General features: G+C 33.2%; 2 protein-coding genes across 2 annotated transcripts; one reads left to right on the forward strand and one right to left on the reverse strand.

The window, feature by feature from the left end:
• Positions 1 to 3,002: 3,002 nt before the first annotated feature.
• On the reverse strand, positions 3,003 to 6,870 carry LOC149741438 (neuroserpin-like). Its single transcript, XM_089884035.1, has 8 exons — positions 6,651 to 6,870; positions 6,226 to 6,342; positions 5,810 to 5,986; positions 5,095 to 5,242; positions 4,452 to 4,629; positions 4,072 to 4,199; positions 3,816 to 3,945; positions 3,003 to 3,264 (listed from the first exon to the last, which is right to left on the reverse strand). The coding sequence occupies exons 1-8, from the start codon at positions 6,818 to 6,820 to the stop codon at positions 3,104 to 3,106; spliced, it is 1,209 nt and encodes a 402-aa protein (XP_089740161.1). The 5' UTR covers positions 6,821 to 6,870; the 3' UTR covers positions 3,003 to 3,103.
• Positions 6,871 to 7,616: 746 nt separating this feature from the next.
• LOC149741439 (mitochondrial glutathione transporter SLC25A40-like) lies at positions 7,617 to 13,539 on the forward strand. The gene is made up of 10 exons (XM_089884083.1): positions 7,617 to 7,878; positions 8,617 to 8,771; positions 9,274 to 9,341; positions 9,752 to 9,867; positions 10,185 to 10,259; positions 10,962 to 11,060; positions 11,686 to 11,862; positions 12,295 to 12,375; positions 12,764 to 12,836; positions 13,297 to 13,539. The coding sequence occupies exons 1-10, from the start codon at positions 7,812 to 7,814 to the stop codon at positions 13,373 to 13,375; spliced, it is 990 nt and encodes a 329-aa protein (XP_089740209.1). The 5' UTR covers positions 7,617 to 7,811; the 3' UTR covers positions 13,376 to 13,539.
• Positions 13,540 to 13,678: the final 139 nt, after the last annotated feature.

A 13,678-nucleotide genomic window follows, 5' to 3' on the forward strand; every position in this document is an offset into this window, starting at 1 on the left:
GCAGCATGAAAACCCGTGCACTTTTGACCTACATATTTGCTAGACTTTGGCGAGATAGCTAACCGTATATTGTGTCTCGTGATGCTATTTTTACACTTTGCGTAATACATGGAGGTTATATAACTTTTGTGCAATCATATATTACGTTGAAGAACAAATATTTACTAATCTTCCGCGTAGACCACTCTTGTGTATGTTATTGTGTATCTGTTTCACCTGTATATACTTAGGAGTGCGGAACTGTATAATAACAATTGTGCATTTATTTTACCGTACTCTAACATTAAGCTCTTAAAAAAGACTCAAAATACCTTGTATATAATCCGGCGGGGAAGATTGGACACCTTTTCTATTATCTCCACCCATTGATAGTAAACAAAAAACATTCAACGAATTTTATAACCGTATCCCCACGCTAAGACCGTTGTTAATTGTTTAAATCTCGATCAGGATTCTCGGATATTATGTGCTAAAGGTGTCCCATCTTCTCCCCTATATATGTTTGCATTGTAATATTGCAACGTGCAAAACGGGTTTGCTAACTCACGACTGGAATGCATTCTTTTAAGTAAACTATTGGGTGCTGTTTTATAAATAAAGTTCCGAGTATTTTTCATAAATAAATTACCGGGTGCTTTTATGAGCCACAATCAGTGTAAAAGTTTCCCCAGCTGCAATAACCTTATAACTGTTTGTATAACAACGAATTTTGACCATGATGTTTCATTAGTGGTTACACCGCAATTCAAACATAGAAATAGTGCAACGTGTGTCCACGTGAATGAATGATTTTAACTTGTTTGTTTTACCGTAACGGGGCAACCACAGTCGTTACAACACGACAGTTATACAACATGCTGCATGGTGTGCGCTTACAAGTTACAACATTAGATTTGACTTTGTTGGTGTTGTTCTATTTTGTCATGCATGCTGCTTACACTTTAGACAACCCATAAGAAGGACCACTGGGTTGAAGAGAAGCAATTATTGTTTCTCGTCCTTAAGGACACATACATCCACAAGGGTAGCAGTCTCGAACCCGTGTAGTGTGTATTCTAAACGACAAGCTAATCACTGTAATAGCATGGCGCGGGACGTGGCAGAGGGTAAAAGGATTGCCTAGTGTATGCATTTACAATTAAAGCAACTGGGTGAACTGTATTTCACTTCGATACAGTAAAAATACGAAACAAAATACGCGTTAAATAAATCAACATATTTACCGTTTTATTAAAAAAAAATCCACCCTAAAATGTATAAAAAGTACACACATGCACATTGAATTTTACAAAGTTATTAAAGTTGTAGGTACGGATAATTTTTTCGCTCGTCACTTTTAATCTTGAGTTAGTTATAATGGTGAACGATTTTCATCGTTTTTGTGTCGTTGTGGACCGCAAAGTGTCGCTCGCGAGTCGCAATTGCCTTCGTGAGCTCCTGATTCGAATTAGAGTGCTAATGTACCATAAGAAACAATGAACACAAGGCTCGTACTCTGCCTGTAAACTTTCCTGTCCACAAACTTTACATGTAGTTGCATCATGCTTATTCTTTTCTCTCCAGCCAAGCGTACTGCAAAAATTCAAATATAGCGTACTGTGTTCGTGGGGTAATATGGGATCCCGTTAGCACATATATCCCATATTTCCTGATTGCATTTTGAACAATTAACAACACTTTGTAGTGAGGATAGGGTTATTTTAAACAATTAGCAACGGTATGTTAGAGTCGTGAGGATACCGTTTTGTAATTCTTTTAACGTTCTTTGTTTGCCAAATGGGACGGGAAAAAAAGAGTGAAAAGGTATCCCCTTCAAAACATGTAAACATTTTTTCTATTGTCTCATTTCGTTCGATACATCCATACACTATTTCATGCTATAGGATTGCACTTATATGCCAATCAGAAGTAGATCTTTGTATGACTCTGAAATAAACTTTGGGCAACGTTACGTAATGATTAATATATTTGAGTCTCTATATGTTTGATTTAAAATACTTTGGATGCTAATAATCATGTGAACGAAATTCCACACACAAGAGTTCAACTTGAACTGTGTATACGCGGCGTGGGCATGCATGCCAACAATAAGGGCATATGTTGAGTGCGGCAATTAATTAAATAATACTTAAGTTGTTCTTTTAGAAACAGGTCAACATTGCGGAAGGCATAAATACACATATGTATATATATATATAGGTATACGCTTGCATTTTAGCCTACGTGCTGCATGGCAGCAGTTACACTCTGCGTGTCTCTATTGATTGTGATATGTATATATATTAAAGGCGTGTACGAATTGACGCTATAATATTCAACTCACGCAATATTGTGTTGATTGTTTCGTAATATTTGTTTTTACAAGTCATTATGCTAATGAACTTTGAGAGTTATAGGTTGAATTAGTCACGCTACTCATTCTTCATATATAGCATGTATTCATATACATCCGATTGCAATCACTTGGCTTAAAATTCTTTATATAAACAGTCGCCGTATAGTCCAGGCAGTACGTATGGCTAGTTGTATGTGAAGTCCAAAAACCGTATGTAAATTACATAGTAGGGTGGGGGAAAAGGAACACCTTAGCACAAAATACCCAAACAATCTGATCGCGCTTTATAAACAGTTAGCAACGTTTTATGTGAGTCGTATAAAGGATACAGCGTTATATATGGTTATTGTTTACCACCCAATGAAACGTGAAATAAAATACAAGGTGTCTCAACTTACCCCACCTAACTATATCTCCCTTTGCACATTTTGTTTACGTAAAACGTTTTGTATGTTTTCACTTGAAAATGCAATAAATTGTGACATGATGGTTACATTGTAAATGTATTTAGTTGCTCACAGGTTTACCTTCTGTTAGTGAATATTTGCTTTAATGAGAATTTGTTTGTACGCAGAAAATGTTACAAACTTACTATAGACGTGATTACATCTATTTATAGGCATACGCGTACTTGTTTTTCTTTTCAACTATTAAAATTCTTGCCACATGCGTGAAATAAGCTTTATTTATAATGCGTTTTCGAGTGAATATACATTTAAAACAATATACGATGAAGCATATAGATAGATTATAGTATTTTAGTTAATATTAATTTTCCAGTGGGTTTTCCACTTTGCCAAGAAATAGAAAGCTGTTTGATTTTTCTTGGTACACTCCTATAAAGAAAGGACGATCCACGGTTACCTGTCGTGGGATCGACAGGCTTCTTCCTTGTACCGTGGCTGCAGATGCCGCTGCTGCTACTGTACCTATTTACAGAATGAATATATGAGCAATAAATGCATAGTAAGGTGGGGGAAGATGAGACACCTTTAGCACATAATTTCCAAATATCCTGATCTTGTTTTAAACAATTAACAATGGTCTATGAAAGTCGTGAGGATATAGTTTTATAATTCTTTGAATGTTTTTTATTTACTACCAAATGGGGCGAGAAAATGGAACGAAAAGGTGTCCCATCTTTCCCCACCCTACTATACTACAAAATTATGAATGCCTTTTTAATGAGCGACTGACGCCTTTTTTGTGGCGAGAGGGGTCATTTCCTTTACGTGATTTAATGGCGGTGAAATTTAAATTAACATGAAAAATGAGATTGAAATTGTTTGCCATAAATTTGCTACATATTTACAAGCTGTTTTTAAAAAACGCCTTTTGACAATTGTAGGGGGTTCTTCTTTAACTTGATTTAAAACTTATCAAATTTAAATTACGTGAAAAGAAGCTAGATAGAAATTGTTTGATGTTTCATATGCCCGATGTCGTAGCACCAACAGTCCAAAAGCAATACCATATTTACCATTTTCATTGACGTTTATGTAAGCCTTTTGTGTAAACTCAGAAACATATAATTGTTCAACCGTGCTGATTCCAGTCAAGTTACTTGCTCCTGAATCAAACAAATCTACAACTCCCAATGTTTGAAGAACCTATTCAAAGAAACTTGTTTTTATTGAAAGGTATAGGGTAGTTAGGTATAGGGTAGTTGTAGCGTTAACTTATAAACCTACATCACAAGTTTATATTGTTCGTTTAATAAAGACGGGTCTACTTACTTCTTTGACGTCTGTTTTATGGCTAAGTTCAAAAAGAGGCATTTTAAAGTGTGTGATTCGAAACATTTTACTTATGGTCCTAAAACGCGAAAGGATCTGTTGCGCTTCCCTTGAAAATTGCTGTAAATCTGAAAGTTGACCATAATGTTACTTTTATCATAGTTGGCGTAGTAGGATATAAGTGTATTTTGATTAACTACACTTGTAAGACCATACGAACGTTCGTAAGGCATTCCTATAGGTCTTAGACATTAGTTAAACATTGGTGTATTCGCAAGGCCCAACTTTATACAATAGATACTGCCAGGGGGCATTAGACGTTTGCCGATTGTTAAGACCAATTAAGAGCAATACAGAGAAACTAACTTAATTTGACTCACTGTAGTTGTCTCCTGGAAGTCCCACCACAAAGTAGGTGTTTTGATTGGACGTTGTTTTATATGGAATGAAAAAGAACTCAATTTTGTCTCTGTAGTTATAACTCTTCACCACAGCTCCCCATCGAACCATAAACGGTACTTGCACCGTTGTTCCATTAGAAAGAATAAAGTTTTGTTTCTGCATAACAATTTGTGTGGTTAGAGGAACATTCCTGTTATGAAATATTGTATTTATAGTAAATTGGGACATTGTTTCATTCTACTTTCCTGACCAATTTTGTAGTAAACAAAGAACATAACAGAATTATAAAAACGTATCCTCACGACTCCTATAGACCGTTGTCAATTCTTTAAAACACGATCAGTATATTTCTAAAAGTTTGGTTTGTTTTGGATCAGCGTGTACATTTGTTAATACTTTTTTTTCTGTTTGCAGTTTTAACTGCAATTTATGAATTTGAAACCAACTAAAGATTTTTGGACTTTTATTCATATATAGTTGACAATCATTTGGGGTAGTAGGGCCCATCCCGGCCTAAATCCTAGGTCCCATGGCGCACCACAACAGAATTTAACTTACATTCTAGAGTAAACGTATAAAGTAAACGTATGACTTAGTTTGATTTCGCAATCGATCACTCACCGTCGGAATACGCCTAAAAGAAATTGCCCAGTCCGCTTGGAAATAAACGGCGTTGACCAAAATCATTCGAGTAAATGCAGTTATTGAGCTCGGATCGACAAGTTCACGGATTTTATCTTCTGTCATATTACTAACCCACTCGTTTATCCTGCATGGAAATATATTATTAAAAATTAAAGCAGTGAGAAGCGACTCGCAAAATCGTGAAGCGTTTTATATTTTTAAAAAAGAAAAATGAAAGTTCCAGAAATAACAAGTAAGTTTTCACAATTAGTTGCATTTGCGACAAAATGTATACTTGCCTATTACAGTGGCATCATATTACTCGTACCCACTTCTTAAATAATACGTGGCCTATCATTATATCTCCGTTCTCTTGCTTACATTTTTTGTATCAACATTGAATAATAATTACAATTCAAATATATTGTGTATGTTATTAAAGAAAGCTATCCGTAGAGTATTTTTTGATGCATACCTTAGCCTTGCAAAAAAGTGACTATGAAACACATTTAAAACGTAATGGCTCAAAATCGAATTGGCTCTCTTGTTACCTTGAACGAAGTATTTGACTAAACGTAAACATTGATAAAGCATATGCGAATCCTTTTTGCAAGATTGTAACCGTTATTGCGACACGTATTTAGCAAGAAATCTGACATTTTTATTTGTTGCAAAATCGTGTTTGAATTGCTGGCATATATGCTATACTCACATATTGGCTGCAGCATTGCTATTGTGGAAATTCACTGGGAAAACAGACGACTTGTAGTTCTGTCTTAGCAAATCGATGTACTGCTGGACGACTGGGTAATTGGATCCAATAAATACCGAATTCGCTAATTTTACAGTTTGACCGTTAGGCCTCATAACCACGTTGTTCCGTGTTTTTCTTTAACAGTAAAATTGTTTGTTTTTTTCTCATAAATAAAGGCCTATACCTTATATAAATAAGCTATCAATGACATAGATAGGCGAGACTTAGGACATGGATTTACATTTCTTTGAATATTCTTTGTTTACTAATAAATGGGACGAGAAAATAAATTGGAAAGGTGTTCTATCCCATACTACATATATTCGTACGAAAACACACAGTTTTATTAACCAAACTATCAACAATCACTTTACCTCATTAAAGTGTGTATTCTACTTGGTGTTAAATCGGTCATCTGTAAAGCGCGCGTTATCTCATCATAAGTGTTGCCCATTGCACCGGCTAAAACCATGCCAAGAGTTTGTGAAACACTGCAAAGTTTGACGTAACTTAGATCAATTGTATTTACCGTGATTTTCAAAAAAATTATTGAAAAGTTTAAAAACATCTCGGAAAAAATATTAAGCACGGGTAGAAAATACAAAAAAAAAACGGGAAAGGTGCAAAATTAATAGAATTTTTAAAATCTTAAAGTTGAATTTAAATTTTAGAGAAAAAAGTTTTATAAAATATAAAGAGACCCATCTTGCCCCGTTCTGGAAATAGACCCGTTTTACCCCATGTGCAGTCTTGTCCTATACCCTATATACGTTTTTATGTTTTTTTTGTAGATTTATACCTGATAGGAGAAAACAGAACGTTCTTGTTTGGTTTTTCTTTAGATATTGCCCAGTACAAGCTTCCAGAAAAAGTATTCTGGTTATCTGTAAAATGATTTATCCATCTGCGATTTTGACAGTAACCGGTTGCTATTACCAGCAGCAGCAGTGAACATATAAGTAACTTCATCTTGAAAAGGGTGACTTTTTAAAAACTTTCTGAAACGTAAAAAGACATTTTATATTTATATATGTAAAATATGGGAAAACTGTCGTAATAATAATAAAATTTAACAGATATATTCGCTTTTGCTTTCTGTTTCATATACGTTTATATACAAATTAACTATAGTTTCAATAGGTCTACAAAACATCGCATACACGTCTCATGAGCGACTGATAAAGACTATAAATTACATCAATATTTATCGGTCTGCACTACACATCTTTCTCAATATTACTTCGCATATTTTCTGACGATAACCAGCAGGAAAAACCCAGAATGAATCATTTCTTAAAACTCGCCCGAGGGTTTCGCGAAGAAACTCACAAACAAGCTCACGTTTCGCATAGGAAGTAATCGAACTAAATGATTACATCACGTGCACTTAACTGTGCTGTGGAACAACGACTGAAATATCGCTATGCGTGGCAGTTTCAATCGCCCTTCACGTTAACATTGCCCAAAACAACATTTAAAATAAGCTTTTTAATACTGTATTAAACAATCAGTCTGGCCTCGGATATGGCCATTTGCCGCTTTAGATGTTTATTTGGCTATTCTAGCACAATATAAATATATTACTATGAATATTAAATCAGTAATACAATACTAAACCATAAAACTGTTATTTTAATATTAGTAATAACGTCTAGATACTAATTCCGCCGCTCGATCATGAATTGTAAAACACTGCGTTTTGTTTCTATTTACATCTATTCTGTTCTTCATCTCGGGGAATTACCTTATAAGTGACGCAATGAATTTTGTTTTTGTGAAATTTAGCTTTTCCATGTGCTGCAATCTGGCACTTAATATTTAGCTCTACAGTCTACGTTGTAGTGTAAACTATTCGCTGCGCCGATAGTGTATTTCTACATACGGATAAAGCTGTAAAACTAAATGATCTGCTTTATAACGTTATTGTAATGTGAGCATAAAGGCAGAGAGAGGAATTAAAATGGAAATCACTCCTACACAGCAAATGATATCTTCATGTTCTGGCGCTCTCATTACTTCTTTATTTGGTACGTTGTGCTTCTGTATTGTTTTGTTATGCATAATATTCTGGTATGTTTTGCAAATATTTAAATACACTGCATCATAACCTGGTATTATGCAAATAAACTGCATAGTTGTCGGTATACTCGCTTTGTTGTGTACTTTTGTTATGAATAAATTGGCTGCATGTCAATATACACTTTGTAGGCCCATCCTTTTTTTGCTTCTATTTTACCTGTTTTTTAATGCAAAGCTATCTCTGTGACTTTTGCTTATTTGTAGATAGTTTGTTACAAAGGTTATTTTATCGGGGTACTACAAGCAGAAGACTTTTTCTTCTCACTCCTAAGCTCACAAAACAATAAGCAAATCTGATAAAACAGATAAGTTAAACCATATGTACAATTTTTTAAATGCTCGCTGCTATGCTACCCTCTGTGGGCGGTTATGTCTTTGAGCAAGATGCTTAATGGCAGGTCACTATTGTTCAAAATATCAGCCATAGGCATAAAAATTGTTAAAAAAACAATCACCAACAAAGAAACATACATGGTAATAAGTATGCTGGCACGACTCACAAGGTGTATGAAACAGAAAACTTGGCTTATACTGACTGTCTTTTCTGGCCATGCAAGAATAAAGCAAGTTACTTTCAATAAATTAACTCTCAGATCAGATTCTGTCATTTTTATAAAGTTACCTTTTTACATTCTTATTTTTTTATTAGGTGACTTTTTAATTTATATATTTTCTTCTTTATCTAGTCACTCCACTTGACGTGATTAAAATAAGGCTCCAAGCTCAACAAGGAAGTCGAAAATGTTTCATGTATTGCAATGGACTCATGGACCACATGTGTTACTGTGTTAATGGCAGGACAAGATGGTATTCGAGACCTGGCAATTTCAATGGAACAATTGTATGAAACTTAATTTCCAATTACCGTATATACGCTATAGACAATTTGGAAAATATCCAACACATCGTGTTTTTCAAAAAATTTCCACAGTTTTCTAACTTTAAAAAAAATCCGAACTCATTATTAAAACTTAATAAACTAATGTAAAAATTGCCGCAAATCTGTGCGCAAGTTGTAAATAAATATTCTTCTGGCAAAAAAAACCTTTCCAATCTACCATATATGTAATAAGTTGTTATATTTAGCACCTCACTACACTGATAAGTTTTAAAATAAACTTAGTGTACAAAAGTCTAAAAATAATAGCGTACAAAAAATTCGGTAGCCTTCGTGTTATAATAGGTAAACTGGATTTACAAACGAAATTGTTTGCACAGGCATATCCAGCGTAGAAAAAATGTGGCATAACCAAAAAAAAAAAAATTCATGTATATAGTACAATTTGCATGTCTTTTCAACTTATATAATGATGTTTATATTAATATGTTGTTGTTTTCTATAGCATGCCATGATCAAGATAGCTCAAAATGAGGGAATCACTTCATTGTGGAGTGGATTGTCACCAACACTGTGTGTATAACTGATGTGTATTCTGTTTGCACTTTAACATTTTATTGCTGCAATTTTATCAATATGATTAGTAAACTATTAAACTAGTAAGAACTTTATTAAATCTTTTCATCATTTTGCCGGGTATATATATATGTTAATACCTAATACATAATGCTTTTTTTCTAAAGCACAAAATGCGATATAGAAACATGTATGTACCTCAGGAATGCAGATTTTCTAAATTTCTGGGATATTATCCCAAGCGCCCCTGCGCGTTAACTATGGCGTGATTGGATATGTGGCACACATTCATTATTCTATTCTTAACGCGAAATACAATAACATACATTTAACATCAAATTTATATAAACAGATTCTTAATGCGAAATACATTAACGTACATTAAATATCAAATTTTATATAAACAGAGTTATGGCGGTACCTGCTACTGTTGTGTATTTCACATCTTATGATCAACTTAAATCAAAACTTGCTCCAATATTTCATTCATATGCTCCTATCATGGCAGGTGCCATAGCACGAGGTAAGCTTAATGTATTCACATGAAGTTTAAATTACCGATTATTTAAATATTTTAAATATAATTTCCCCTATGAGCTTTATTTATTATTCATCGATTAATGATTATATGTATAGTAGGGTAGGGGAATATGGAACACCTTTTTATTTTTTTTCTTGTCCCATTTGGTAGTGAACAAAGAACATTAAAAGGAGTTTAAAACCGTATCCTCACGACTTCCATAGACCGTAGTTAATTGTTTAAAGACAATCGAGATATTTAGATAATATGTACTAAAGGTGTCCCCCACCCTACCATTTTTTTATATGCAAATACAACAGGAGGGACAGTGACTGTTATTTCTCCTCTTGAACTTATTCGAACCAAGATGCAATCACAACAACTCTCATATAGAGGTACTCTAACTACTTTTCAATGTTGAAAAAACTATAATAAACTAAACTATTCTATTTTTTACCTAAAATACAACATTTTAAAAGTATTGTTAAACCTATGTAATGTATTGTAGTATTGTACTTCACACTATTTAACATGAAAGTAATACAGCAGTTGCTGTTCAATCTACCAGAGCGCTGGCACAGTTGGTTAGCAAGCCTGCTCATGGGTTCAAGGCTCTTCGGTGCTACCATTGTGGGCGAATATGTGTCTTTAGGCAAGACACTTAACAGCAATTGCTCCAATCTAGCGGTCAGCCGGTCACTAATGGGTTGTTTAAATTGTCAGCCATATAATATGTAAAATAAATAAAAAACAGAAAATCGGTGTTATTAGGACTGTCAATTTCGGCCGCGAGGATAAAGCAAACTACATTTAACCATTCATTCAACATTCAAACAAAATCATCATTGCTGCTGATATACAGCTGTTTGATGTTACATTTGTTATGCTTGATTTCCTGTTATTGTAAAGGCCAACAAATACTATGTGCGGCATATAAATATATATACGAATATTACACATTAAGTCCTGATTCTTGCTTATTTAATAGATGTAACATGTTAAAACATGCGTTATTTAAATTGTAATTGTTAAATTCTGTGTTAAAGTATGCGTTTTTAAATTGTGTCAAAATTTTTATTCTAACTTATATTATATAGAACTTACAGAGGTGATAAAAACATCAGTGCGAAAATCTGGTTTTATATCTTTATGGAGGGGATGGTCGGCCACTATGTTGCGGGATGTTCCTTTCTCAAGTAAGCGGACTGGTTTTAAGCAATATAGGTTGCCCAGAAGTCTCACCATGCAATTTTTATGAAAATACATTTGAATATCAATTTGATTAATTATAATCATAACATATATTCAAATCGTTTACCATCTGCATTAACATGTACATTAATTCTCTGTAAAAACTGTATTTAATTTTGTTCATTAATAAAATGGATAATTAAATAGTTTTTTTTTTAAATTACATGTTGCGGGAATTTTGGAATACCTTCCGTCTGTAATCTGTATACATATCAGAGTATGTATGTTTTAGGTGATGTACCTTAATACCATGGTAATATTAGGTGCCTGCATATTTTTCCAGCTAACATTTTTACTTCAATGTAAAAACTTAAAAATAAACCAGACCAGACTTAGTGATATATTTGTAGAAGTCATTCTTAAATGCAATAAAAATGTGATTTTTGATTTCATTGCCCTTTTACACTGGTAGAAAGTAATTAAAATTTTGGTTTTAAAAAACAAACAAATTATGGCTCAGGAATTTGAAAACACCAAACTTACATAACCTACTATTAAAAAAAACCCAATTCTTTATAAAACTTTCATTTGTATATGTATTTAGTAAAAACGCTAAAACTTTTTTTACAGTGATGTACTGGTACATGTACGAAGAATTAAAAACACGTGTAAATACTTCCTCACTTTTCTTGCAATCTTTTATATCGGGTTTTTGTGCTGGTACAACAGCAGCCATCGTAACTCTCCCACTTGACGTTGTTAAAACTTCGCGACAAATTAAATTGGGGGAAAAAGAAATGCTTGGACGTAAGTTTTTTTTGTATTTCTGTATTTTGTAATTTTACTATCTAGTTTTCCAAAAAAAAGAATTTCGTAATTTTACTAAAAGTTTTCCCAAAAAATATTTACCAAATTTGTGTTTTATTCTTTTATTTGTAACATGTTGTCTAAGCAAACAGTTAAGTTGATCATTACTTTGTATTACTAGCTGTCTAGATGGATTATCACGTAGTACTAAATGACCTCTGCATGTCAAACTAATATAAAAGTCACTCACTGCTGTGGTTGTTGGCGTATGTGTGTTTTGACAAGACACTAAAGGGCAATTATTCCAGTTGTCATTTTTTTCCTTGTTAACATTTTTATTAAAGAATAACTGTAGTATTTTGAGTGATTGCTCCTTTAAGTCATGTTTATCAAACCTGCTTTATAAACATTACAATGTGTTTTAATTTCTAGTGAATGGAAATGGAAGTGTTACAACACTTGGTATAATGAGAAATATAATCAACACTTCCGGTACAAGAGGATTATTTGTGGGTAAGAATTGATGTGTTTTTTGCATGTTTTTCTGACTATCATTTGGAAACATTTTTTTTTCTTTGTTGTTTTAGTTACTTTATCTACACTGCTATAGCCTACTCTACGAAATAATTAAATTTATATTTTATACACTTTTTTTTGATAAATTTAGGTTTAAGTAGTTGTTTAATGTCAGCCATGCATTAAACATAAAAACAATCCCTCAAAAATGTTACCCACAAAAGTTACATATGTGGTAACTCATAGGCAACCATGAGGTGTATACAACCGAAATCCTATTTTATATTTTTATAATGACTGTTGTTTACCCCCCCCCCCTGTGATGGTAAATATAAATAAGTTACATTTATTAATATACTTTTGGTGGGTAATGTGGATTATACAGGTCTGTTGCCCAGATGTGCGAAGATTGCACCAGCTTGTGCTATCATGATCAGTTCATATGAACTTGGAAAAAGGTAAGCCATTAAAAGTAAAAGAGTTGTGAGAATGAGATTAAACCAAAATCCAAAATTTAAAAAAATAGACTAGTACTGAACAAATTATGGCCAACTGGTCCAAGTGTCTTACTATCGGACTTACCATTAGACTTCTATTTTATAGAAATCTATTCAAAATTCAATGAAAGTTACAAAATAAATAATTAAAGAATTACTAATAAAAAAATAGAGAAGATTTGTATAAGCTATGGCCCATTGCCTTTTTTGGTCCAGGTTTTTTTATTATCAGACTTGCTATTAATCTTCCAAATTTATTGTCTCATCTAAGTATACACCAGTGTATAGTCATACAAAATATAGCTTCACCCATTAACTTGCAAAACTGTTGCCTAACCTATATATATATACCAGTCCATATTGATTTTTTATTATTTCCACATAACTGTTGCCTAATATTACTTGTTTATTTATTTTGCAGTTTCTTTCGTTCTTCCAATCAGTTAGCTTCATCAGAAAGAAGCAGAGATTTTATTTCAATTCAAGACATAGGAACATAAAAACACTCTTGATTTTACTTATTTTGCATCATTTTATTAAAATTAATTTTCGAACACTTTACACTGTGGTTCTTTGTTTGCAACAAACGTATCGTAGTCAAAAGTGTAAGGAACTATGCGCTGCTGTATTAATAATTATTAAAGTATACCAGGGTGGGGTAAAACGTGGTATGTTTACGTGCTCTTTACTGGTCTTTTTGGTAGTAAACAAAGAATATTTACAGATTATATTTAACGACTCTAAAAATCCTTAGTAATTGGTTAAAACATGGTTCGGTGATATGGGATTTAGGTTCTAGTGGT

This window comes from Ciona robusta, chromosome 1 (genome assembly GCF_009617815.1).
Source record: "Ciona robusta chromosome 1, ASM961781v2".
Classification (NCBI taxonomy): Eukaryota; Metazoa; Chordata; class Ascidiacea; order Phlebobranchia; family Cionidae; genus Ciona; species Ciona robusta.

Excerpts from the sequence above, each read along its gene's own strand:
- LOC149741439 (XM_089884083.1), top strand. The coding sequence starts at position 7,812 with ATGGAAATCACTCCTACACAGCAAATGATATCTTCATGTTCTGGCGCT. Across the intron at positions 8,772-9,273 it reads GCAATTTCAATGGAACAATT|CATGCCATGATCAAGATAGC; the intron begins GTATGAAACTTA and ends TGTTTTCTATAG. Across the intron at positions 11,061-11,685 it reads GCGGGATGTTCCTTTCTCAA|TGATGTACTGGTACATGTAC; the intron begins GTAAGCGGACTG and ends CTTTTTTTACAG.
- LOC149741438 (XM_089884035.1), bottom strand. The coding sequence starts at position 6,820 with ATGAAGTTACTTATATGTTCACTGCTGCTGCTGGTAATAGCAACCGGT. Across the intron at positions 6,343-6,650 it reads GTTCTGTTTTCTCCTATCAG|TGTTTCACAAACTCTTGGCA; the intron begins GTATAAATCTAC and ends CAAACTTTGCAG. Across the intron at positions 4,630-5,094 it reads CTTTTAGGCGTATTCCGACG|AAACAAAACTTTATTCTTTC; the intron begins GTGAGTGATCGA and ends ATTGTTATGCAG.